The sequence below is a fragment of the Castor canadensis genome, chromosome 6, assembly GCF_047511655.1.
Source record: "Castor canadensis chromosome 6, mCasCan1.hap1v2, whole genome shotgun sequence".
Taxonomy (NCBI): domain Eukaryota; kingdom Metazoa; phylum Chordata; class Mammalia; order Rodentia; family Castoridae; genus Castor; species Castor canadensis.
The window spans coordinates 94,841,436-94,868,260 of NC_133391.1; the positions used below are offsets into that span (position 1 = coordinate 94,841,436).

Here is a 26,825-nt window from a genome sequence, read left to right on the forward strand (position 1 = left end):
TTTTTATCGTAATGGAAAAGAAACAACATAACTTTCATTTTTTCAATTTTAGGCTTCTTTCTCTACTTGGTATAGGTGATAGATTAAACCATCTCACTAAGATTGAGTTCTTTAAAATATGTTCTCCTGTTTCTTCTTCATAGTGTCAAAACACTTATATATGAATCGTAAAGATCTTATTAAATTTAAAAAGTATTGCTAAAACTAGATAGATCAATTGTGAACAATCACCTTTTAGTACAGGTGTAATATGAAAAACTTGAAAAACATAACAGCAGCAAGTAGTGCATATTAGACATTAGTTGCAAAATGGATCTTTTCTTTTTAATCATGGGAAGAAGGAAAAATCTAAATCATTTCTGGCATGACTAACTTATTTCGGCTTTACAAAAGCATCAGTGTTCTGCTTTTGTGGGGGGAAAGCTAAGAGGACACATTGGATTTTCTTATCCTGCTTCTGAGAGGAAGATGATAGTAAGGCCCCAATGAGCAATTTTGATATTCCCCTGGAGCACTTTGTCATATTTTCTTCTGACTCAGTCATTGGTAATACCTTCAGTTGAAGTTAAAGAAACTTGACACAAGCAAAGCCAACTTGTGTGATTGCTGTATGCTGGTTAGTTTCCATGAACAATCTGCCCTGCTGCAAAAAAAAAGCATGTTCTTTCTTCACTTCCCAAGTTACCTGTTAACCTAATTTCCAGGTAAGTAACAGGTTTTTCTTAGAGATGATTATAAAAAGAGGAGGCTTCTCATAAAAATGGTGAATTGAACATACAAATTTACCTCTTCATTTCATGTTCCAGAATTTTTCTCAAATGGTAATAAAGTATTTGGGGTTGGAGGAAATAGAAATTTTCTAGGACACAGAAACAAGAGAGGACAAAATAATAAAATCTGAATGGTAGGTGGATATGTGAGAATAGATTTGGGATATCCAAGAAAGCTGAATAAGCCTTCAGTTTAGAGCACACTAATCTGTATTGTAGAATCTGCAATGGTTCAGGGATTCTTGAGTCCAATAATTCTGGGAGTGAGAAACAGGACAGAAAAGAAAAACAACAAAAAACTATTTAAAAAGGATCCATTTTTACATTTCCTTCTGAAACTCTTCTAAAATGGTAGCCTAGGCTTCTGTTTGACTATGCTGTTTATTCCTTAACAGGAATAAACTCAGAGACTAAAACCAACCAGCCAACCAAAAACATGTTTTGGTTTATTTGTTTTTTCTCTAGTGCTACAGATCAAACCCTAGGTCTTATGTGTTCCAGGCAAGCACTCTTACTGAGTTATAACCTCAGCTCTCCAAAACATGTTTTTTACATATTTTCTATTGTAACCTCTTTCTGCATTTTTGCTTTTACTATTGTAGGTTGTAAATTTGATTAAAATTGAAATTTTCATTTCTCATGCTATTTTACAAAAATGCCAATGATTTTTGGTTATTTATCTTAACTTTGCTAAAACTTTGCCTGTTTTATTGTGTTGCTTCTCTAAGTGATTAATCTCTATTACTCATTTGAGCAGAATTTCTTCAGGTTTGATAGACAATCATGTGATCTGTGGATGATAATAATTTACTTTTTTTCTAGTCTTTCCAGATTTTTTCTTTGTCTTTTCCCCCCTTTTTTCTTATCGCTCTGTGACAGTTCAATATAGGATGGCAGTAGTTGCACTGGGAATAATGGTTTACTGTTTTTCTTCTTTTTTTTATTTGTTAACTCTTGATTGTAAATGTTTGCTATAAAATTTTCTGTACATATTTTTTTCAGGTTAAAGAAGTTCCTTATTTTTGGGGTTGGGCAGGGGACACTGGAGGTTTACCTCATGCTTGCTAGGCAGGTACTCCATTTGAGCCACTCCACCAGCCCAAGAAATTCCTTTTTATCTCGTCTGTCCATTGAGAATTTATGTCTAAAATGAGCAAAAGTTAACATGGCTTCCCCAAATATTAATTTAATCTATCAGTTAAATGCATGGATCATAGTAGCAAGTCATTTCTCATCTATAACAAGTTAATAATTATAAAAGTCTATGGGAATTTAACTGAAAACAGTACACTCTACCCCTGCTAGAGATCAGATCCAGGGTCTCACATGTGCTATTACTACTCACTACAGGGCCAAACCCTGAGTCCAGTAACAGCTGACATTTAGCAAGCACTCATATTGATTGCCAGGTGCTATGCTAAGTGTTTCCCAATAACTCTATAGTCTATGAACAAGGCACCTACGGTGTATGCTTTACTGAGAAAGAAACTGCCATGGAGAAAAGTTGAATCATTTGCCCAAGGCATCTAGTGAGTAAGATACTCAGGCAGGCTGACAAGAGCCCATGATGTCGCTCAAACTTTAATATGTATTAGCAGGAAAACTTTTGCTGGACTCTCCAGAGTTTCTGATTCAGTAGATCTGGGTTAGGGCTCTGTAATTTATGTTTCTTTGTTCTCAGGTGGCACTAATGCTGTTGTTCCAATAACCTCATTGGACTTAAGCATGTTTTTTCAACTGTAATTTTAATTGCTTAACATTTTGCTTCTGGTTTATATGGTATTTTAATGTGTTTTATTCTAGAGATTAGATGGATCAATAAAAGGGGAGCTGAGGAAACAAGCTCTAGATCATTTTAATGCTGAGGGATCAGAGGTATGAATGCTTTTAAAATTGGAAATTTTGTTTTACTTATTGTTTAGTTATTTTGTTTAGCTATCATATTTGTGGTTGTTTTCAAAGAGTCTTACTGGTGCTAACCAGTTTTTATTGGCAAGTGAGTTTTTTATTTTCAGTTGATATTGTATGTTAAATCTGAACAATTTTACCCATATCAATACTATTTCCATATGATAGTTAATTTGCTTCAAAGTAAATTAGGCCATTTTCACTTAGAGTTCTTCTGTGTGTCTTTGTATATTTTTAAGTAAATAAATTTCACAGACATATGTAGTTGAGGCCTCATTCCCTCCCCATTTTACCAGAAGTGAACATTGTATTGAATTTGGTATTTATTATCATGCGGGTTTATATCTTGGAGTCTTGATTGATCTTACTAAAAGTTGGCAAATGAGGTATTTTGCTGCCTTTCAGTTTTATTAGTAAAGCACTGTTTAAATTCAGAAACTCAGTTGCAAAATTATTTTCAGTTTATTATTCAGTCACAGCTTAAAGTAGTGATTTAACCTTCCATATTATAATTCCTTACAGGATTTCTGCTTTTTGCTTTCAACAAGAGCTGGGGGTTTAGGGATTAATTTAGCCTCTGCTGACACTGTTGTTATATTTGATTCTGACTGGAATCCCCAAAATGATCTTCAGGCACAGGCAAGAGCTCATCGAATTGGGCAAAAGAAACAGGTATTTTTAATTCCTGTTGTTTTTACTGTTTTAGAATTTTTTTGTTTATATTTTTTGTGTCATTACAGTGTAGAATTGATGAGAGATCATTGGAAAATCATGGGAACAATCATACTGTTGTTTAACAAATAGGGTCTTGAGGTGCCCGATTTACCAAAACAACCCAGAAAATCTGCCTAAATTAAGATCATACGTTTTGTTTAGATCATCACCATTCTGTTCTTTTGTTCATAACTTCAGAATGGAATGTTTTAATGTCTTTGCTTATTTTAACTTCTAAGAGTGACTAGCCCCTGCTGCCTTTCTACTCATATGTTGTCCGTGTGCTTACATGATTCTATACGTGTAAGACTTGGTCCCATTTTATATATTCTGTATAACTATCTGATATACTATAATAAAATACCCTCATGTGATGATATTATTTCTCTTCTCTGATCTAGAGAAATAGAGAATGCTTAATGTGCATCAATTCTTATCAGTTTGGGGAGGTTTTGTTTCATGGTAGGGTTTCTTTACTAATTTGGGAGCATTTCATAGAATTTTATATTGAATGGTGAAACATCAGAATTAAAAGAACTGATACAATATTAACTCCTTAAAATAATAATCAAATAAAATTTCAGGAATGTAAGAAGGAAAGATACATTCTCAAAATTGTCTCTTAAATTGAAGAATGTTTGCTTTAGCCGTATTGTTACGTATTTTTAAGTTTTTATTTTGCTTTTGACCATTGAAACCTTCATATATGGTAAGCCAGTCTATGTACTAATGTTTGGGCATCTAAGGTTAGCAAAACAAATCCTTTTTATAGCAATTTGTTTCTTCATGCCTGCTTTTACAGGTGAATATATATCGTCTAGTTACAAAGGGATCTGTTGAAGAAGATATTCTTGAAAGGGCCAAAAAGAAAATGGTTTTAGATCATCTTGTAATTCAAAGAATGGACACAACTGGGAAGACAGTACTACACACAGGTTCTGCTCCATCAAGGTGATTACTGTAAAAAAAAAAAAAAAGATGTCATTTTAGAGTGATCCTAAACTTGTTTTTCCTTAGTGTTATATCACTGAATAGATCACTGAAGTGTGCTGTCTTTCTATATTTGAAGCCATTAGACTTATTTTAGTAATACCTGGCTTCGTCACTACAGATTGGTCATGTTAAAGGAAATCCCTATATCTTTTGTGCTTAGCTTTAAAATAAGTACATTGAAACCTAACATATAATTGTCAGAAAGTTGTCAATATACTAAAAGTGTTGTGTGTTAGCTGTTAATATTAAGTGTTTTTGTTTTTCCTCTTTGTAGTTCAACTCCTTTCAATAAAGAAGAATTATCAGCCATTTTAAAGTTTGGTGCTGAGGAACTTTTTAAGGAACCTGAAGGAGAAGAACAAGAGCCCCAGGTAAGAAAAATTGTCTCAGAATATGTGTTGCTATCTACTTGATAAGAAGGATTCAAGCCTATTTAAAGATTTCCTTCTAATTATAGGAAATGGATATAGATGAAATCTTGAAGAGGGCTGAAACTCATGAAAATGAACCAGGCCCCTTAACTGTAGGAGATGAATTGCTTTCCCAGTTCAAGGTAGGTTTCTTTTTGTCTTTCCTCTTTTTTGTTGGTTTTTTTTTTTTAATTTCTTTACAGTGTAAGGTTTGAATAAGTTTTTGTAGGGATAAAAATCTTTATACAATAAGAGATTGATGAATTTTTGATATATACAATTTTTTAAATTTTTTATAGATACCAGATGGAGAGGAAATTATTTAGGGTTTTCTTAATCTTTCTTTAAGCAGCAAGATCTTATTTCATCTGAAAATCTGCTATAGTATAAAAACCTTTCTTCTTCAGACAAACTTATTTGAAAGAGACCGAGTCATTTATGAAAATAGTTTTAGTTGTATGGGAAGGGCTGTTGTCTACTAACTAGTACTTAGAATTTTGCTCAGCAAATAGCTATGCCCTCAAATATTAGGTGAATGTAAATGATTGGGTTTTTCATTTTTTTTTCTTTTTTTTTGTTGTTGCTGGTTTGTTTGAGACAGTCTTACTATATAGTTCAGGCTACCCTTGAACTCAAGTTCCTCCTGCTGCAGCCTCCTGAATGCTGGGATTACATGCCTGTACCACCATTCCTGGCTTGCATGTCATCTTTTATTTAGATTTCCATGACTAAAGACTTTTCAGCAGGTTTTTATTGGCACAGTTGTTAGCAATAGATTAGTTTTAAGAATTACAACAAGAAAATTCTAGTAGTCAAACAAAATAAGGTGTAAATTACTATTTATTAATAGTAATAAATATCCCTGGTTTGGTGAGGGCTGAAGAATTGCAAGAAGTCCTAAAGCAACATGAGTCAACTGTCCTCATGGAGGAAGTTGAGTACCATTTGTTTAAAGAAATAGGTCCCTCTTCATCTTAGCTATTTTCTCTGAACTGAGTTCTTAGGGATCAATTAAATTCAGGGCATTTGTTCATTCAACAAATATTTATGAAGTACCTTAATTGTATACCACACACCAAAAGCACAGAAATGAGTCAAAAGCTGTCAATTTAGATGAATTAATTTGCTGTGTGGCAGATAGACTGTAGTGCGGAAAACACTTGACACAGGGAGATAAGTTAGGAAACTGTTTTAATAGTCCTGGTAAGAAGTGAAGCTTTCTGAAACCAGCAGTCTGGACTTAATTAGCTAACTCTCTCCCCTCACCCCCATAATTATTTGCCATTGATTTAATTAATTGGGAATTTAAAAAATCTCACTGATGCTTGGAGTAAATATAGATTATTTTTGTGTCAGTAAATTAATACTCATTCATAGCCGTATATGAGCTGTATTGGTAGACAGCTTTAAGGTTGTCATTTTGTTTATTTTTTTTAACTTTTTTGGGGGGTGGGGGGGACAGGGTCTGCTGTGTAGCTTGGACTCACCTTGAGTTTGTAATCCTCCTGCCTCAGCTTCTTAAACGTTGGGATTGCAGGCTTGTGTCACCATACCGGGCCTTGTATTTTAATAATAGAGAATAAACTCTTGCTTTCACTCCATTATTTCTAATTTTAGAATAAGCATAGTTCTCTTGTCTTCATCCAGTTATCTACAAGTTTTAATATATTAGTATTGGTAGCCACCTTTAATGAGTGTTTATTGTATACCAGACTCTGCTGAGTACTTTTAAGACATCTTTTATCCTCACAAAAGTTAGTTGTATCCATTCCTTTAGAAATGAGATGAAAACAAGGACTTAGAGAGCCTAAGTCATTTTTCTAAAATCTTAGGGATTTCTTTGTCAGTTGCTCTCTATGTTCTGTTTATATGATTATAAAGATGGGAATATTGTGCTGGCAGAATAGCTCAAGTGGTAGAGCACTTGCCTAGCAAGTATCAAACCTCAGCACTGCCAAAAAAAAAGAAAAAGAGTACGTTCTTTAGTTCATTATAAATTACTTTTTAGTTATTTTATTAACTGCCTCTAATTACCTGCCTTTAGTTCTGTTACACTAGCTTGTTGAGCGGCAGGGCAAAGAGAAGCATTCCTAAAAAAAGTATTCTTAGACGTCATCTGGTTTGATGTACTTTACCCTCATAAAGAAATAAACCTAGATAGTTTAGTGGTTATTTTTGGTGTTGTTCGCCGTCATGTTCATTATCCTGAGATATTTAGGTTTTTGTTTTCATTGTTTATGAGATAGTCTCACTAAGCTGTCCAGGCTGGCCTGTACTCAAATGATGCCTCCTCTGCCTGTCAATTAGCTGTAATTGTAGACATGGGCCACAGTATCTGGCTGATAATTAGGTTTTATTATCGTTATGACATGATACTCCTTCCTTAAAAAAATAAATGTATAACTTAAGGATAAATTTTTCTATCATACTTGTTCTATTTAATATCTGGAATTTATCAGGTTGCCAACTTTTCAAATATGGATGAAGATGACATTGAATTGGAACCTGAAAGAAATTCAAAGAACTGGGAAGAAATCATTCCAGAAGATCAAAGAAGACGATTAGAAGAAGAAGAAAGGCAAAAGGAGCTTGAAGAAATTTATATGCTTCCAAGAATGAGAAACTGTGCAAAACAGGTAACTTTGTAATATAATAAAGTATTCCTATTTATGAGGAGTATTGCCATGGGTTTTTTTTTCCTTTTGTCTTTGATTAGGTAATGTTTGCCTTATAAAGTAAGTTGAAAAGTGTTCCCTCGTCTTTTATTTTTGGGAATAATTTGGATAGATTTGTAAATACTGCTTCATTAAATGTTTGGGAGTATTTGTTAGAGAAAATATGGGCCTGTAATTTTCTTTGTTGAAAGGTTTTTAATTAACTTCAGTTTCTTTTATAGATAAAGTTAACTGTTCATGCTATCTGTTTCTTTGGGAATCAGTTTGACAGTTTATTTCCTTGAGGAATCTGTTTGATGTCTTTAAGTTATTGAATTTGTAGTCATAAAGTTACAGTATCCATATCCCCTTATCATTTTAGTGTCTAGGATATTTAATGATGCCCTTCTTTCATTCTTAGTATTCGTAAGTTTTCTTCTTGATCATTCTAGGTAGAGATTCAGTTTCATTCTTTTTTTTTTGAAGAACCAGCCTTTTGTTGATTTTTTTTCTAAGTTAATTCATATATTTCTGCTTTTTAAATATTTCTTCTTGCTTTTTATTTAATTTGTTCTTTTAAAGTGTAAGCTTACTGAGTTGATATATTCTTTTCTATTAGCATTTAATGGTACAGATTTTCTTTTAAATTGCCTTTTCTGAATCTTCTGTATATTCAGCATGTGTTGTTTTCATTTTCCTTCCTTTCAAAATTTACCATGTGAATTCCTCTTGGACACTATAGTGTTAGAAATCTTTTTTTATTCAAAGGTTTTTCCGAGTACCTTTGTTAATGATTTCTAGTCTAAGTCTGTAATGATCCTTTGTATAATTTGAATTTAAAAATTTCTTTTTAGCCCAGATGAGCAAAGTACCAAATTTTTGTTAATAGTACTCTGCCAAGGAGAAGTTTCATGGACTGCTAAGTAAAATGTATTTTGTGTTGCTGCTGTGTGAGATGCCCTCTAGATCTCGGTTAAGTCCATATCGTCTGTGGTGTCATTTAATTCTGAGATATCTTTGTTGATTTTTGTGTCTGGATGACCTATTTGGTGACAGTGGAGTATTGAAGATTTCCACTCTCATTGTTTGGGGTCTTTCTGTGCTTTTAAGTTCAGTAGTGTTTGTTTAATGAAGTTAGGTGTACCAGCATCTCACACATACATATTAATAGTTGTTATTTCATCTTTATGATTATTCCCTTTATTAGTGTGAAGTAACTTTTGTCTCTTACAGTTTTGAAATCTGCATTATCAGAGATGACTACTGTTTAATTCTTTCCTATTCTTAATTTTCTTATTGGTGAGATTTATTTTTTACCATCTTTTCCTGGCTATGTTTATCTTCTTCTGTATTGCTGGGGTTTAAACTCAGAGCCTTCTCCTTTTGAGGCAGGTACTCTACCACTCAAGCCTCAGCACCAGTCCTTTCCTTATATTTTAGATGATTAAGTTGCCTTGTGATTTCAGCCCTGTATTTAAGAAAATTTGTAATGTTGTGGATTAGAATAGCTGTAGGGTGGGTGCAGTGCCCCTACCAGCTTATAGCAGAACAAGCAGAAGTGGACCCACACAATAGGTTTTTGACCTGAAAATGACTGTATAGTCTGTTTCTTATTTGTGTTTATTTCTGCAAACTCCAAAGTGGTTTCCTTTTATAGTGTGTGGGAAACATGGCATTACGTTAGAGTAAGAATAGGTTAAAATAAGTAAGAACTAATTGCCATCCTCAACTTCATTAGCCTTTGCCTATTAGGGACTCAAAGTATGTATAGCAACTTAAAGGAACTCCAAAAAGCTGCACAGTAACGTTTTTGATATATTCATTAAAACTATGGTTGTTATAGATAGTCATTTATGTGGGTTATGTGGCATTTTTGTTTTAGTTAGAACACTATACATGCATATTTAAAAGGAAAACAGTAAAAAAGGATCAGGACTCAATCACTCTGCCTCCCTAGATTTATGACTAGTAACACTAGCAGATTTATTAGAGTTGACACTATTCCACTTTTTAAATGCACATCATTTGTTAAATTAAATGGAATTAGGCTGCTGAACTTGTTTTATTCCCTTTGACATATATGATGAATGTTAATTTTACAATACAATTTTTAATGTATTCTACAACATAATTTTTAATGACTTCTCAGCATTCCATTGTGTGGATTATTTCTTTACTCTCTTTAATGAATACTTAGATTGCTTCTATTTTTTCTTTATCATGTAGATGACTTATTGATCAATGTACTTCACATTTCTGATCTCCTCAGAAAGTGATCTCCTAGAAGTGATAGGTTTTGGTCAGCAGAATGATTTTAAGGCTTTTGATGGAATATTTCCAAATTACCCTTTGCTGTAGTTTAAGTACCCACTGAAAATGTATGAAATGTCTACTTTTTCTGTACCATTACCAATCGTGGCCATTATTGCTTGTTTAGTGTTTGTCAAGTTGGTTTAGAAAGGAATTTCATTTCATTGTTACTTTAATTTGCATTTTTTAAATTGCCATTAAGTTAGCATAATTTTGTTTTTATATCATCTACTAATTGCTCATTAATTACCTTTCTCATACCTTTACAAAAAAACTTTTCATGTTGATTTATAAGACTGCTATAAATATTAAGGCCATCAACATAATTGTCATTAACATATTATATTACCCTCTTCTTTATATTACTTTTATTCTTGGAATATTTTTTATTTATAAGAATACTATATTTTTAAGCTTTTACTGTCTTTCACTGTGTTTTTTTTGCCTTTAGTATGAAATCTTACTTTATCCTAAACTTGGGTAAATATTGGTTCTCAAATTCCAGATTAGTTTCAACGGAAGTGAAGGGAGGCGCAGTAGAAGTAGGAGGTACTCTGGATCTGATAGTGATTCAATCTCAGAAAGGAAAAGGCCAAAGAAACGTGGAAGACCACGCACTATCCCTCGAGAGAATATTAAAGGATTTAGTGATGCAGAAATTAGGCGGTAAGATGATATAAGACCATTTTGTTTGTTTTTACTTGGTTTTATTAGCGGGTGAAACTAAAATGTAAAAATCCAGTAATTTTTAAAAATTAAATGAAAGTTTTAGAGGAGGCAAACATATATTTGAGTAAGAATTGGATGGTTCTGCTTTTGAGAAGTCATCAGAACCCTGAAAACAAAGTTTAACACCTAATATTTGCGTGTTACTTATCTATAGTTACACTTTTTAGACTACTGAAATTTTTTGGTTTCATTAATATCGTTCTGAATAATGACCCTTTTGAATAACGAAGGTACATTTTGACATGTTATTAAAATTCACACTGCACTTATTCCAAGCCTTACTGATCTTTTGTGGGAATAATTCTATATTTTTCTAGTTTCTTAACTATGAGGCGATTGCTTTTTGAAAGTATCCATGTTAAAAGCATTTCTGGGTCCTGAAATATAGCTTAGCAGTAGTTCCTATGCTCATTATATGCATGCATGGGTTCCATCCCCAGTACCACAGAAAACAAAAATAATTTCTGCTATGGCCAAGTAAGAATAGAGGTAAGATTGCTATGTGGGACAAATGATAGCCTGTGCTTAAAATATATTTATCTGTACATATTTGTTTAAGGAAAATGCGATAGTAGCTTCTCTTGTTTATGTAATAATTTTGCATGTAAAATTTGTGAAAGTTGTTCATTTTCATATTTTGACAGTTTGTTTCTTTCAAGTCATTGTAACTCTTTTCTTTTAAATCATAGACCTGACTGATAAAGTTCTTCCTCATTGTCTCTACCAGAAAACTAAATACATTGTTAGCTTTTGTAAGGGTACTGTTAATGACAATCTGATTTGCTGGACTTTCTGTCTTTAGTCGAAGAAGTATTTCATCTACTTTTCCTGGATATTATCCCTCATCCATCAACCACCTAAGTAGCTTTATTCTGAAGTAAAATTTTTATTTTCCATTGTTGGTATAATACACATCTGAATTAAAGCCTTTCGGTAAATTTTTCTTATCATTTGGAGTATGAGGAGGTGTAATATGATTGATAAATTATTACTCTGGAGACACTTCCCACCATGGAAGTGTCTGTGGAAACTTTGAACTTTTTTTTTTTTTGTCTTGTGAAAATAATAAAGTAATTTTAAAAATAAAATTTAGCTTCTATTGTTTTATTTACATCTTAACTTCATCCTGGTTGTTGAAATATATGAAATATGTGTCTTGATATAGCTTAATGTCTTAACATTTTTGTTTATGCCAGTTTATTCATTTTTTTTGGTAGTATCTTGAATTAACTTTTGCACTAACAAGTATTTTCTTATTTCTGTGTACATAATATGTTTTTTTAAATGGATGATGAAGCACATGTTTAAGCCAACCATTTATTTTCTGTTAGGTTTATCAAGAGTTATAAGAAATTTGGTGGCCCTCTGGAAAGGTAAATACACACGCCATTCTCATAGAATTATGACTTGTGTTACATATGCTCAGCTTCATTTACTTGTATTCTACTCATTTTAGCTACTTTGCTGAATTTGCTTTTAATAGGCAGTTACAGAATTAATCTAGCAAAGTTGAGATTGAGTTTTAAAAATATTTTTGTACTATTAATACTTTCAAGAGTTTTAAATTTTCATGTCTTTAAAGTCTGTAAACATGTTTTGTAACTGTAAGTCAGTTTTCACAATCTTTTTCTTGTTTTTTAGTAGCAAGTTGTGAAATAACACAAAATTTTCTACAGCATATATCTTCTTAGTACACAGACTTTAGCGAAATTCAGATTGTCAAAGCAGGATTTTTTTGAAGTTACGGATTAAACGAAGTCATTGTTGGTGAATTGAATATTTTTGTCTTTTATTGCAGTCAACCCACTGACTGAATATAAAGCAGCAAAGACTCAAACTTTTTTCTCATAAAAATCCTTAAAATAGAAACATCATTTTACTTTGAGATGACTTGATTAAAATGAAATAATTGCAGATTATTTTAGATGACAGAAAAACTTTTAAATGTTAATCTTTATTTATTTTATGTGTTTGGTGTATAGTAATAATTACAAAACTTTACCCTTTCCCTTTGTAACTGTCATGAAGCTTTATCACTTCCTTTTGAACTGTTTTAGAATTTGAGCAGTTTTGAAAAGGTTTTTTATAATTGGTGTATAGTCTTCAAATTTTGAGTCTTTCATTTGCTGTAATGAATTATTGCTCTTGAATATATAAATTAATTGTTCTCCTAATAAATTGTTCTAGCTTTTATGTATTTTGTGCCAGTTATATGAACTAGAAATTACAGGGGAGACAATAAAATGACATTTAGAGCTTGAAATAGAATGAAGCTTAGTTTTTCTTAAACAGCGTGACTTCATTTAATATAGTTAACTGAAATTTGTAATTTTTTTTTACAGATTAGATGCAATTGCTCGAGATGCTGAATTAGTTGATAAGTTAGAAACAGACCTTAGGCGACTAGGAGAATTGGTACATAATGGTTGCATTAAAGCTTTAAAGGATAGTTCTTCAGGAACAGAACGCACAGGTAATATTAAAATGAAATTTAAAAAGTAAATGAAAGCTTCAAAGTATACGTTCATTAATTTAGGTATTATATCTTAACTTACATGTATATCCATTTTAAAAAGGATGCTTTAAAAGACAAAGTAAGGCCATTCTGAATGATCAGAAATGGAGAACAGAATTAACAGTTTTGAAGGCTATAGAATCTATCCTTTAGAGGTCCTGATATATTCTGACTGGGACATAATGACAGGAAATAATGTTATACTCTCTTTTTAGTATACATTACTAGAATAATAAAATTTAAATATACATGTATGATACTGGTTCAGCGTATACTTCATTATGCTTACTTTATAATTCATCGGCTGGAAGAAAAGTATTTGTATTAGAGTTAGTAATCACAAGGAGTAAAAAAAACTACAATTCTTATTTTGAAGCCAACAGTATTAATAGATGATCTTCCTTGTATATTTAAAACATTTAATTACATAAAAAAGTTTTGTGAATCCACATCTTATAATTGCTAGTATATACATAGTGAAATTAAGATTTTTCCAGTAATCTCCTTTTTATAATATCAGTATTAACACAAGTACAAATAATAATGTATGTTGTTTCGTGTATTGGGTTTCATACGCTTTTTCTATACTCTTGTTTAAAAAAAATTAAGGTGGTAGACTTGGAAAAGCGAAGGGGCCAACATTCCGAATATCAGGAGTACAAGTGAATGCTAAGCTAGTTATCTCCCACGAAGAAGAATTAATACCTTTGCACAAATCCATTCCTTCAGATCCAGAAGAAAGAAAGCAGTGAGTTATTTATGCATAAAAATTATGTTATTCAATGATTTGGTTATGAACATGTTTTTATGGCATTATTGGCTAGCCCTTGAATCAAAATTTTTTGTTACTCGAATATGTTTTCCAGGATTAATTTTTAATAAGACAGATATAAATTTAACTATCATTAACTTTGATGCTAGGTATACAATCTCATGCCACACGAAGGCAGCTCATTTTGATATAGATTGGGGCAAAGAAGATGACTCCAATTTATTAATTGGTATCTATGAATATGGCTATGGAAGTTGGGAAATGATAAAAATGGATCCTGACCTCAGTCTGACACACAAGGTACTTGTATTTCTTGACTTCATTGACCATTAATGTTGGATTTAATTTACTCTAAGGTTTTTGTTTTGTTTTGTTGGAATTCTTTTGGAAATTATCTCTACTGGGAATAAGGAAATCAAGCTCTAGTTAGTTGTGTGAACTTGACTTCTTTAGAAGGTGTTTTTTTGTGAAAGGGTCGAGTTTAGATAATTGATCTGACACTTTGGTTTACTTTTGAAATTATGTTGGTAAGGCGTAAGTATATTTTTCTTTAGATGAGTGGGTCAAAGTTCTTTCATTTAAGTAAGGACAGAAAAGAATACTTAATCTTAACGTTTTTTAAAAAATACTATGAAACAATGTTTAGGATTTTTGGTGGTTTGATTCTACTACATTAGCTAAAAACATTTCAGTGGTAAAATGTAAAATACTACATCTTATTGTTTATCTTTTGATATTTTTTCCTCTTTGACAAATGGGGATCTTTAGATATTAGTGTTTTATCATTTATTTTTATGAAGCAAAAAACTAATTTAGATTTCCATTGTATAGGTTTTCTCATAATGTATGTTTTGAATCATCATCTAAATGATTCTTTGTGTCCTAGGAATTCTTGTATACATTATAGTTAAATATACTATTATTGAAAGATGAAGGGAGCCTAAGGATGCAGTAACATTTAGTAATATTGGATGTTAAATTCCGTTTTGTGTATTTTGTGAAAGAAATTTGTAACCTTATACTTTTCTGCTTCTACTTTGAAAGATAATAAGGAGGGTGGTTTTTTTTTTTTAATGTATATTTATTTATAATTCATTTCCAAGGGCCAAGGGTGTGGCTCAGTGGTCTAGTGCTTGCAAGCATGCAGGAAGGGCTTGGTTTGATACCCAGCACTTGGGGAAAGATATTTAAAGAATTCTTTACCAAGAAAAGTAAATCTTTGTGATACAGGTGTAAAGTGTATTTTGTATGAGTCACTTACTCCTACTAATATTAAGAATTGTAACTTATTAGTCAGTTTTATATAGTATGTATGTTAAAATAGTTAGACATTCTTTTATTAGTGAGTTTTTCATTTTATTTATTAAAAACAACCTGAAAAATGAGTTGCTTTTTCAGATTCTTCCAGATGATCCTGATAAAAAACCACAAGCAAAACAGTTACAGACACGTGCAGACTACCTCATCAAATTACTCAGTAGAGATCTTGCAAAAAAAGAAGCTCTGAGACTTTCTGGTGCAGTAAGTTAAAATTTAGATGCTTCAGAGTAGTTCACTTTTTTGTAAAGTAAATCTGGTTTACTGACCGTGCTCCCCATTTGTAGTTACTAAGAGCTTATAAGTGTGTTTTTCTGTAATTTATTAGTCAATATTTAATATGAAAATGTTTTGCCTTAAATGTTCTTACCATGTGTGTTAAAACTGGTGAATCATATGTTTCAGAACTGAAACACTGCTTTTTCTAGTGTTATAAGAGGGATTAAAAAAAAAGTTTATTCAGAGTGAGTACTTTCTGAGAGGGCAAGCCTGTATTCCTTGGTGGTATTAGAGAATTTAAGGGACAGTATGTCATTGAACCTCCTCTAAGACAAGCCTATATTCCTTGGTGGTATTAGAGAATTTAAGGGACAGTATGTCATTGAACCTCCTCTAAGACGAGGAGGTTCAAAATGCTGTAAAATGGCACCAAGAAAAGGAATGGTCAGAAACATAAACTCTGCCTGTGACCACAATGTCAATAACTACCTATGTAGCATTAAAAATAAATAAATAATTTCCATTGCTATCTCTGATACCATTAAATTTAGTTGGTCATAATCTAAAACAGAAAAATCAATTTCTACTTTTCTTTTTAAAGGAATACTTACATTTGCTAGTATTTATTTAGGCATGAATATATTTGGTCCATTGACTTACAGCACATTTACTGATTTTTCCAAGCTTGGTGTAGTTTATCAACAATACATTAAGGATAGGTATGTATGTTTTAGCTTTTAGGTTTTTTATGAAATTTTTTAAAAAATATAATCTGTGGGGTTAAAATAAAATATTTATTTTTAGGGAGGTTCCAAGAGGAAAAAAGAAAGAACTAAGAAGAATAAAACAATGAAGTCCATAAAAGTAAAAGAGGAAATAAAGAGTGATTCTTCTCCCTTACCTTCAGAGAAGTCGGATGAAGATGATGATAAAGTAAGAATGCATTTTCAGAAGAGCAACTTTTTGTATGAACAGGGAAAATGATGTATGATGTGGGGGTTTAACTCAGGGCTTCGTGCTTGCAAAGCAAGCACTCTACCACTTAAGCCACACCTCCAGTCCATTTTGCTTCAGTCCATTTTGCTCCATATATTTTGGAGATGGGATCTTGAGAAGTATATACTCCCACTGCTCTTGAGCCACAATCCTCTTGATCTTAGCCTCCCAAGTAGCTAGGATTATAGGCATGTGCTACCGGTGCCCAGCCATAATGTGTTTTTATGTACTTTACATTTAAAGTTTGAACTTCAGGTACTGAATTTTTCTTTTGTTCCTTTTTCTTTCTTTCTTTATTTGTGGTTCCTGATGTAGTCTCATTAATAGAACACAATTCTACCTATATAGTAGATGTATCAGAGGTCCCTTGTTTTCAAACATTTGCCAATTCAATGAGCTTCTTTCTCTTTTAAATCTTACGAATTTGAATGATTTTCCTTAGTTTATAGGAAGGTAAACATTGCATGTGTTACTATTAAGTGGATTCTGGGTTATAACTTTCAGAATCCATATACATGCAATCCAAAGTAATACACACAAAAAAAATTAGTCTTTGCCAAATTTTAGTTAGTAATAATTGGCCATACTTGCACTTTGCAGGATGAGATCACTTCTGTGAAACATCCAAATAAAAAAATTAAAACAGAAAGAGACAGTGAAGAAAAGCCAGAGCCAGATGTTTGTGTAAAGAAGGAACCAGAAGAAAAGAGGGAAGCAAAAGAAAAGGAGAATAAAAGAGAACTTAAAAGGGAGATAAAAGAAAAAGAGGATAAGAAAGATATAAAGGAAAAAGATTTTAAAGAAAAAAGAGAAAACAAAGTAAAAGAAGCTATGCAGAAAGACAAAGACATAAAGGAAGAAAAGGTATGCACATCATAATGTAAAATTTAGAAAGTAAAAAAAACTAGTGTATTTATATTTTAGGAGACCAAATGACATACCAACCCATATTAGTCTCAGTAAATGAGTTCTTCAAAAGTATGTGTGGGTATGTCATAAAGGAGAAAAATAGTTTGAACACTTTACATGACTCATATGCAGGATAACATTTAGAAGGAGATGTATTTTTGGTTTCCCCAAATAAGGTTGAGAAAAAAATGAAATAGTAAGATTATTCAGTGAGAGTAAGCACTTATAAAATGAGAGAGTAATTGGTTTCTGGAAATGCTAATCAATTTGTCTTTATTGTTGGACTTTTGTTTTCTCTTTTTCCAGTTGAATGAATCCAAGTCTGAAAATAAGGAACGATCCAAAAAATCTTCAGTGTCAGATGCTCCAGTTCATATTACTGCAAGTGGTGAACCAGTTCCCATATCTGAAGAGTCCGAAGAGCTGGATCAGAAGACATTCAGCATTGTAAGCAGTAGACTTTCTAATTACTATTCATACAACATTTTATTTAAATTGCAATTTGGAGCTGTAAAGTTAGAAATGTATTTGAAATTGTGCCCTTTTGAAAGATGTCTAGAATCAGTGTGGAAAAGTTCTCATTAAAGATTGGAACAGAGGGGTTTAAGAAATACATAGAAGGAGGGCTGAGGGCACGGCGCAAGAGGTAGAGCAGAACACGCACCTGGCACTCCCAACGCCCAGGGGGGTCAGTTCCTAGTACTGAAAAAACAAAAACAGAGGAAATCTTTTCTTTTATTTAGCTTTTGTATTTTAAACTTTGAATTCCTGAACCAATAGGTTCTAGCTTATGGTGTTTATCTGTGATGAAAGATTAGTTATTTCCTCTCCGTCCTTTTACAGACTGATAATTTTAGTATACACAATAAAAATGAAAAGTTGAAATGTTTTATTATTAGAAAAGTAAAGTGCACAAAAAGACACAAAAATGTAAGTCCCAATGTTTAAGGACAGAAAATTGCACTGTCGAAATGTTACTTTGTTTCTAAACACAGTGTCTGTTCCCAAATTGGTGCTTGGCGGAGTTTCTCAAACCTCATGTTGAATTGTACAGGTCTAAAATGTAATGGTTATGCACACTATTATGCATTTACATTCCTCAAAGGAAGGGAGAACCCATCTGCCTTATTCTTTGTCCAAACCATTTGTTGTTGATAGCTAAGAACTCATAAAATGGCCTCAACTATGAAATTATTTGTGATAAAAATTTTAAGAAAAACTTGAGGTTGCATTGTGGGAAAACAGCATGTGTATGGTTTATATTGCTGGCTCTGGAATCAGAATGCCACTGTTTGGAAATTATAAAGACTAAATGAATTGCTCATGTAAAGTTTTCAGACACACAACAGTGCTCTCCTCAAAAAAGCTAAAAAACTGGTAGTGATTGTGTTAGAGATTCTTATTGAATTCAGACTTAAAGTGCAGATATAGAGCAAAATCAAGAAAGAATAAGAGAAAAGGACTGAGTTATATGAAACAGACATGGAATTTTCAGAGTTTGAATCATTACAGGCAGCAACTGATATAAGCATTTATAGTTTGATATATAAATGTATCATTATGGTTACATTTTGCATAAAAATATATAAATATATATGTTCGTATGCTTCTTCAGAGACTTCTGAATGTTTTATGCTGGTTTGAATATTTACCATACTTTAGTCACTTCTAAGACTTTAAGTATAATTGTAATTAGTCTTATCACTCTTATTAATCAAATGCTGTACTTGAAAGATGGAAAATTTCCCTTCTAAAGCAACATTTGTTTTGACCTACTTTTCTATTCTAGATTCCCCCGCTCATTCTCTCATTCCTCTTTCTCCTCTTGCACACTGACTAGAGAATGTTGATATAGTGAGCATTTATTCATTCCCTTCTGATTCCATGACATGCCCTAATAGCTGTTACCTGTTTTTCATGCTTTTAAAAAGATATTTGTTCTACTATAGTTTTCTTCTTCTCACGGTTGACTGTTGACATTATTCCAATCAATGACAATTTGGGGGATATTCAAAGTAAGCTGCCACTGCTTCTATCTTCCATTTTATTTATTTGACCCATATGTGTTCCTCAGGACTTTTATAGTTTCACACTGGTGTTTTTTTGTCTCCTTTTTAATCTATTGATTTCATTTACATACTGTATTAGATGAAAATAGAAGAGGTGATGATATGTTGTTTTTGAGGTGAAAACATTTTAATTAGTATATGTAAATTATTTGAAGGGGTTTCATTGTGGTGTTTCCATACATGCATTCTTATCCTAACTTCCCTCTTTATCAAATAATTTTTAACTGGTTTCATCATTTTGTTATTCATGTGAATAGGCACTTCTATTATATTCACCCTGCTTTATCACCTCCTTTCACCCTCTTATCTTTTCCCCCTCCTGCTGATTCCCACCCTTACAGCCTGCCCTCCCTCTCCCAGTTTTCCATTTTACACTCTTGTCATTCTTTTTTTTTTTTTTACGGTCTAGTTTCGATGCTACACAAGAGAAAACATGATACTATGACTTATTTCATTTAACCTGATGATTTCCAGTTTCATCTATTTTCCTGAAAACGACATAATTTTGTTCTTCTTTAATGGATAAATAATAGTCCATGTGTCTTTATCAGTTGATGGACACCTAGGCTAATTCCATAATTTGGCTTTTGTGAATAGTGCCACTGTAAACAAGAGTATGCAGGTATCTCTGTTGTATGCTGAATTGAATTTCTCCTGATATATGCCCAGGAGTGGTATTACAGTATCATATGGTATTTCTGTTTTTGTGTGTGGCGGGGTGGGTGGTACTGTGGTTAGGGCTCAGGCATTTGCATTTGCTGTGTATGCCCTAGCTAAGAATTTGAGCACTATATTGAAAAAGAGTGAAGAGAGTAGAAACCTTTGTGTAGTTCCTGACTTTAGATGAAATGGTTTTAGTTTTCTCCCATATCCTACAGTATTGGCTATATAGGTTTATACTATATAGCCTTTATTATGTTGAGGAGGTATGTTCCTGGTATTCCTAGTTTGTTCAGGGCTTTTATCAGAAAGGGATGCTGTATTTTGCTGGAGATATTTTCTGCTGCTATTGAGATGATCATGTGATTTTTGTCCTTGATTCTGTTTGTGTGCCATGTTACATTTATTGATTTTATGTGTTTAACCATCCTTGCATCCCTGGAATGAATCATGGTTTATGATCTTTTTGCAGGTATTTCATTGACAATTTTTAGATTTATGTTCATCAAGGAAATTAGTCTATTTTCTTTTTTTGTTGTGTCCTTGTCTGGTTTTGGTATCAGGGTAATACTGGCTTCTTAGAATGAATTTGGCAGTGTTCCTTCCCTTCCTTTTTTTGTGGAATAATTTCAGGAACATTGGTGTTGATTCTTCTTTAAAGGTCTGGTAGAATTCAGCAGTGAGTCCATCTGGACCATCACTTTTCTTTGTTGGGAGAAACAAAGTTATGTATATCATAACTTGATATACATCTATTTTGTTGCATTATCTCCTCCTAGTTCAGTTTTTGCTAGGTCATATGAATTTAGAAATTTATCCATTTCTTCTAGATTTTCTAGTGTATTAGAATATAAATTTTTGAAGTATTCTGTATGATCCTCTGAATTTCTGTGATGTTTGCTGTGATACCCCTTTCTCATCTCTTAATTTTATTAATTTGGGCCTTTTCTGCCTTTCTTTTTTTCACATTGTCTAAGGACTTACAAATACTCATCTTGTCAAACACCAACCATTTATTTCATTGGTTCTTTGTATTGTTTTTTAGTCTCCATTTTGTTATCTCTTCCCTGATCATTACTTCTCTCTGTCTATGACTTGAGTTTGACTTATTCTTCCTTTTCTAAGAGCTTTGAGTGTGTACCATTAGATTATTATTTTGGGATCTCTGATTGTTTTATGGCTGTGTCCTTACAGGTTCTGGTAAATTGTGTTTTTATTTTTGTTTGAGTGTAAGAATTTAATTTCCTTCCTTATGTTTTTGATGACCCTCTGATCATTCAAGAGTTAATTGTTCAGTCTCCATAAATTTGGATATTTTCTATAGGTTTTGATTTATAGTTTTATGCCATTATGATTTGATGGAATACAGGAAATTACCTTAATTCTTGTATTTGTTAAGAGTTGCTTTAATATTCTAAGGTGTGATCTATTTTGAATGAAAGTTCTAGGGGCTGCTGAGAAAAATGTGTATTCATTAGCTGTTTGGTGGAATATTCTATAGACGTCCATTAAGCCCATTTGATCTATAGTGTCATTTTATTCTGATACTTCCTTATTGATTTTTTTTAATCTTTGTGACCTGTCTGTTGGTCAGTTCAGGGTATTATATTTTATTGATGTATATCTGTGTTTTTATGTCCAGTATTGTTTCCTTTATGAAATAGGATGTGGTAGCAATTCAGTGTGTTTGTTTACAGTTGTTATTTCCTCCTGCTGATTATTCCCTTTATCAATATGAAGTGACTTTGTCTTTTTTGATTTTTGTTGAAAGTATGTTTTGTCAGATAGGAGTATAGTTATTCCTCCTTGCTTTTGGAAAATCTTTTTCTATCTGTCCACTCTAAGTTATGTTTGTCTTTGCCAGTAATGTGTGTTTCTTGTAGGCAGCAAATGGTCCAGTTTTGTTTTTTAATTGCATCTGCTAGTCTGTACATTTTCATTAGTCTTGCGACCATTGAAATTCACATCATTGAAAGGTATATAGTAATTCCTACCATTTTATTGGTTTTTGTTGTATTTGATTCTTCTTACCCCTCATTTGCTTATCTATTCATTTTGTGAAATTTATTCTTTTCCATATTTCCTTCCCTGTCTGCAAGAAGGATTCCTTTAAAAGTTTTTTTTCTGCTGCATTTGTTTAGTGGTCATGAATTGCTTTAGTTTTTATCATGGAAAGTTTTTATTTTTCCATCAATTGTGATGGATAGCTTTGCTTAGTACAGTAATATTGTTGGCAATTATTTTCTCTCAGGGCTTGAAATACATCATTACATGCCTTTCTCTTAAAGTTCTGTTGAGAAATCTGCTGTTATGCTGATTGGTTTTCCTTTATAGGTGGCTTCACATTTCTTAAAGCTTTCAACATTCTTTCTTTGTTCTGTATCCCTAATGTTTTATATGATATTGGGAGGTTCTTTTCTGATCCTGGCTGTTTGGAGTCCTAAAAGTGTCCTGCACCAAGAAATGGATGACCATTCTTTTCTTGGGCTTTGGGAAGTTGCCTGCTCCTTCTTCAAATTTGTTTTCTGTGCCATTAACTTGGATCTCTACTTCAGTTCTCATCATCTGAAGGCTTAGTATCCCAAAGGTCTTTGCATGTTCTGTTGAAAGAACTAACTTCTTTAGTTTTTTTTGGTTTTGCCTTTTATCTTCGTCTGCATGTTCTTATACATTTATCTTGTATTTAAGCCATGATACTGTCTTTAATTTGATCCAGTTTACTGGAGAGACTTTCACCTGAGTTTTCTGTTTAATGTATTGAGCTTTTCATTTCCAGAATTCCAATTTGATTTTTCCCCCCAAATTTCTGTATCTATTGAATTCCTCTTTTATGTGTTGCATTGTCTTTATTTTATCACATTGAGTTTTCTTGGAATTCACTTAGGCGTTCGTTTGTTTCCTCTGTAATTTTATAATTCATTTGTGTCCTCATTCTTTTTTCTTTAATTTAGTTTTTTTTGTGTGTGCAACTGTGGTTTGAACTGAGGGCTTTGCATTTGCAAAGTAGGCACTCTACCAGTTGAGCCACATCTCTAATCCATTTTGCTTTGGTTATTGTGGAGATGGGGTCTCATGAACGATCTGTTTTCTTGGGCTGGCCTCAAACCATGTTCCTCCCAATCTTAGCCTCCCAAGTAGCTAGGATTATAGGTGTGAACCACCAGTGCCTTTTTTTCTTTGAATATTAGTGCTGGGGTTTAAACTCAGGGCCATACATTTGCTAGGCAGGCATCTATTACTTAATCCATGCCCCCAGCCCTCATTGATTATTCCTATAATCATTTTTCCCCCTGGTGAATTCTGGGCTTTGTGTTTACAAAGCAAGCAGGCACTTGCAAAGCAGGCACTCTTCAACATGAGCCACACCTCCAGTCCATTTCTCTCTGGTTATTTTGGAGATGGGGGAGGTATCTCACAAACTATTTGCCCAGCATGGATTTGGATCACCAGTCCTCCTGATCTCAGCCTCCCAAGTAACTAGGATTACAGGCATGAGCTGTCAGTGCTAGGCTTTTTAAAAATTCTTTGTCTGAGATTCATCCACTTTGTAATCACTACTGTTTCTTACTGTGGAGTTGAGTTTTGGAGGAATCATGCTGCCTTGTACAAAATATAAAACATTAAAGTATTTTTTGTGTTTCTGCTTGGGAATTTGTGCATCTAAGGCCAAGTCTTTGATTGGAAATTTGAATAACCAGTAGTCTTTCAGAGTAAATATTCTTAATGCTTAGGTAGGTCAGCGTAGTGGCTGAGTTTGAGGTACTGTTTCACAAACTGGCCTAGAGTATGGCTTAGCAGCTAAGTATTTCCCCACATGGTCAGGCATGTGGGCCTGCTCTGCAGCATTGCTCAGAACAAGATAAACTAGCTAGAGTCTCTTGTAAAAGGGTACGTTGCCTGCTTCTGGGCTGCTTTCACTACAGTAGTTTCCCTTCTTTATGTACTAGGAGCTGCTTTTGGGAGGTTTATAGTCTTTGTGTTAGGCAGGTTCCCACTTGCTCCACAGCCTTCCCGTTTTTGTCCACAGGGGTGGCAAGCATCAAAGGCTAGGGGTAACCCCTAAATGCCTCAGAGAATGGGAGGAGCAAACAGAACTAAGTTCTGCACTATATGGGGAGATGGGCAGCTTTATCTTTTTTTTTTTTTCCTTTACACGTGTGTGTTCTGTAGCCTTCTCATTTTCATGTAACTGCAGAAATGGAAACTTTTGTGCTGTGTGTAATGAATTTCCTCTTTATTAATCATCAGAAATGATCTTTTGTATGTTCTAGAGATAAAGAATGGAACTGTTTTAAATACAGGTTCTGAAGCCAGACTTCTTGGGCTTGCACTGGACTTTTTCCCTGTTTAAGAAACAATTGTTTTATTGGGGAATAGCTCTGAATACTGATAAATTACATGGCCTTACATTTTTCTTCGTTTTTCTTGATTTTTCTTACTTTCATTCGTCTTCATAAATGACAGCCTGACTTAGCAGGGCACAAAGGGAAAAAAAAATAGTAAAAAGCACCAAATTTTGAGGCCAGTTACACCTTGTTTTGACAAATGTCATTTTGTTCTTCAACCTCAGTTTTATATAAAAAAGAAAAGAACTGTTGTTGTGGGGTCAGATGAGGTACATTTGAAGCAAATCTCAGCCTCTGTTATCTGTTAAGTGCTTTGTAACTTTTATTGTGTCTCCAGTTCTCAACTTTAGGCCATTGGCATAGATCCAATTCCTTTCTTCCCCAAACAATGAGCAAATTCTGTTGACTTTGCCACACTGATACTGAACTATGTAATGGGATCATAGCTGTTTTTACTGCTTCAAACCTTTACATCCCAATCTATGACTTTTCCAGATCCCCAGTATGTGTTTCATACAGAAACCAGTGATTATGATGCATGTAAGAGGAACCCTATTATTCTGTGTTTAGAACTTTCAAATGGCTTTCCATCTCCTTCAGGATAAACATTCTTCATAAACCCATAAAAGGCAAAGCATGTGGCTAATTCCCATCATCTGCTGGCATTCTCTAACTTGGTTCCAGCCCCATTGGTACTCATCTTGTTCCTTAAACATATCAAACACATTTTTGCTTACTTGTACTTGCTCTTTCCTCTGCTTGGAATGACTAACTCCTTCATTTTCTTTAGATATCTTCCAAACAATGCTCCTCACTATAATCTTAATTAGATAAAGCTCCTTGGTCACTCTTTCTTTTTCTTGATAGTTGTTACTATATAACTTTGTGGTATTTTTTACTGGCTATCAAACTATATAACTAAGTGTTATATTTTACTGGCTATCGTCCATTAGAGTCCAGGTTCCATAAAGTAATTGTTTTGATTGCTCTGTTTCCTATGTTTATAATTAATGCCAAGAACACAGTGTGTACTCAACTTTTACATACGTTGAATAAATTATTTTCTAGCAGAAAATATATGGCCAAAATTAAACCAAAAGTAGGAAACAAAGCAGCTATGAATTCTAACAATTAGGTAGGGAACTAAAGAGTTTCCTTCTTTTAAAAAAAAAATCCATCAAATCTGACTGAATTGTTTTTAAACTATAAAGAATTCGTAATTCTGATGATAATGAAATTGTTCCTAAGAAAGAAGGAAAACTTCTTACTGGCTTAGACAAATTGATGATTAAAGCAACATGAAATACTCACAAAAAAAATCCACTCCTGGATATATTATAGTTTACAATAGTGGCTTTTCAGAGTGGTAGCACAGGGATTTCTTTCTTTTTAATAAATAGCATTGAATTAATTAAATATATTGCTTTATGTTGACCCATCTTTACAATGTTAGAACTAAACCAACTTTTTCCATGTGGATATAATGTTAAATTTGTTTTTATATCTGTATTCATAAATTTATCAAAATCTTGGTCTTTTGGCAATATTTTTATTTTTATTTTGGTATAAGTTTATAGTTTTTATTGCTGCAATAAAACTGATTTGCATAGTCTTTTGATATGTCATCATTTTACTGGCATGCAAGATAATTATCAAGGAAAAGATTAATCTCTGTTAACCATCTACTAATCCCTAACTACCCAAATTTGGAAATCTTACGAGTATCAAAATTCGTTGTTAGCTATGTTTGTTTTTTTTGTCCAGAGGTGCGAGAGAGTAGTTTATACATCTACTTGTACTAATTTTAATAAGATTTCTTAATATATCTTATTATATAAAGACTGATTTTAAGTGACCACGGAGTGCCTTATTTTCCTAAAGAAAAACCAAATGTAAAAGATCCTGGTATGTAGATTTAATTGCTCATTTTGCCACCAAACAGTGCTGTAATTTATCTTGTAATTATCACTGAAAGAGAAAGAGCTTGCTGAACTCAAATTTTTAACACATTTATTTATGTTCATATCTTCCTGTTTTCAAGTGTAAAGAAAGAATGCGGCCTGTCAAAGCAGCTTTGAAACAACTTGACAGACCTGAGAAAGGCCTTTCGGAAAGAGAACAACTAGAACATACTAGGCAATGTTTAATAAAAATTGGAGACCATATCACAGAATGTCTGAAAGAGTACACAAATCCTGAACAAATTAAGCAGTGGAGAAAGTAAGTTATACACTTCGGAGACATTGTTAAATTTATAAGTTTGTTAATGATTTGTCTTTTATGTTTCAATTTATTTTTCTACTTCTGAAGTTTAGGTACCAAAATAATGTTTGAAACAATAACCCAAGAATAAGTGTTTTCATTTTTTTCCTTTAACTTTAAAGCTTTTTATTCCAGAGTGATCACTTATTTATCATTATAAGCTATTGATGGCGTCTGTGACTTTAAATAAGAAATAGTGAGAGCTGTCTCATTAATATTTAGATTACGTTTTATTTTAAAATGTGTTTGCAATTCACCAAATTATTCTCAGT

General features: G+C 32.8%; 1 protein-coding gene across 3 annotated transcripts in view; it reads left to right on the plus strand.

Annotated features, from left to right (window-relative positions):
* The window catches only part of Chd1 (chromodomain helicase DNA binding protein 1), a 140,784-nt gene that overhangs the window by 105,054 nt on the left and 8,905 nt on the right, over positions 1-26,825 (plus strand). For 2 of the 3 annotated variants that reach the window (XM_074077036.1, XM_074077034.1), the window contains 16 exons: positions 2,574-2,645; positions 3,201-3,350; positions 4,195-4,343; positions 4,660-4,756; positions 4,843-4,938; positions 7,255-7,431; positions 10,265-10,425; positions 11,820-11,861; positions 12,831-12,961; positions 13,613-13,751; positions 13,925-14,075; positions 15,174-15,296; positions 16,116-16,244; positions 16,908-17,171; positions 17,523-17,663; positions 26,333-26,511. In XM_074077036.1, coding sequence (XP_073933137.1) covers positions 2,574-2,645; positions 3,201-3,350; positions 4,195-4,343; positions 4,660-4,756; positions 4,843-4,938; positions 7,255-7,431; positions 10,265-10,425; positions 11,820-11,861; positions 12,831-12,961; positions 13,613-13,751; positions 13,925-14,075; positions 15,174-15,296; positions 16,116-16,244; positions 16,908-17,171; positions 17,523-17,663; positions 26,333-26,511 — 2,201 coding nt within the window. The remainder of the gene's footprint in view (positions 1-2,573; positions 2,646-3,200; positions 3,351-4,194; positions 4,344-4,659; positions 4,757-4,842; positions 4,939-7,254; positions 7,432-10,264; positions 10,426-11,819; positions 11,862-12,830; positions 12,962-13,612; positions 13,752-13,924; positions 14,076-15,173; positions 15,297-16,115; positions 16,245-16,907; positions 17,172-17,522; positions 17,664-26,332; positions 26,512-26,825) is intronic. The other variant, XM_074077035.1, reaches the window with a different exon arrangement.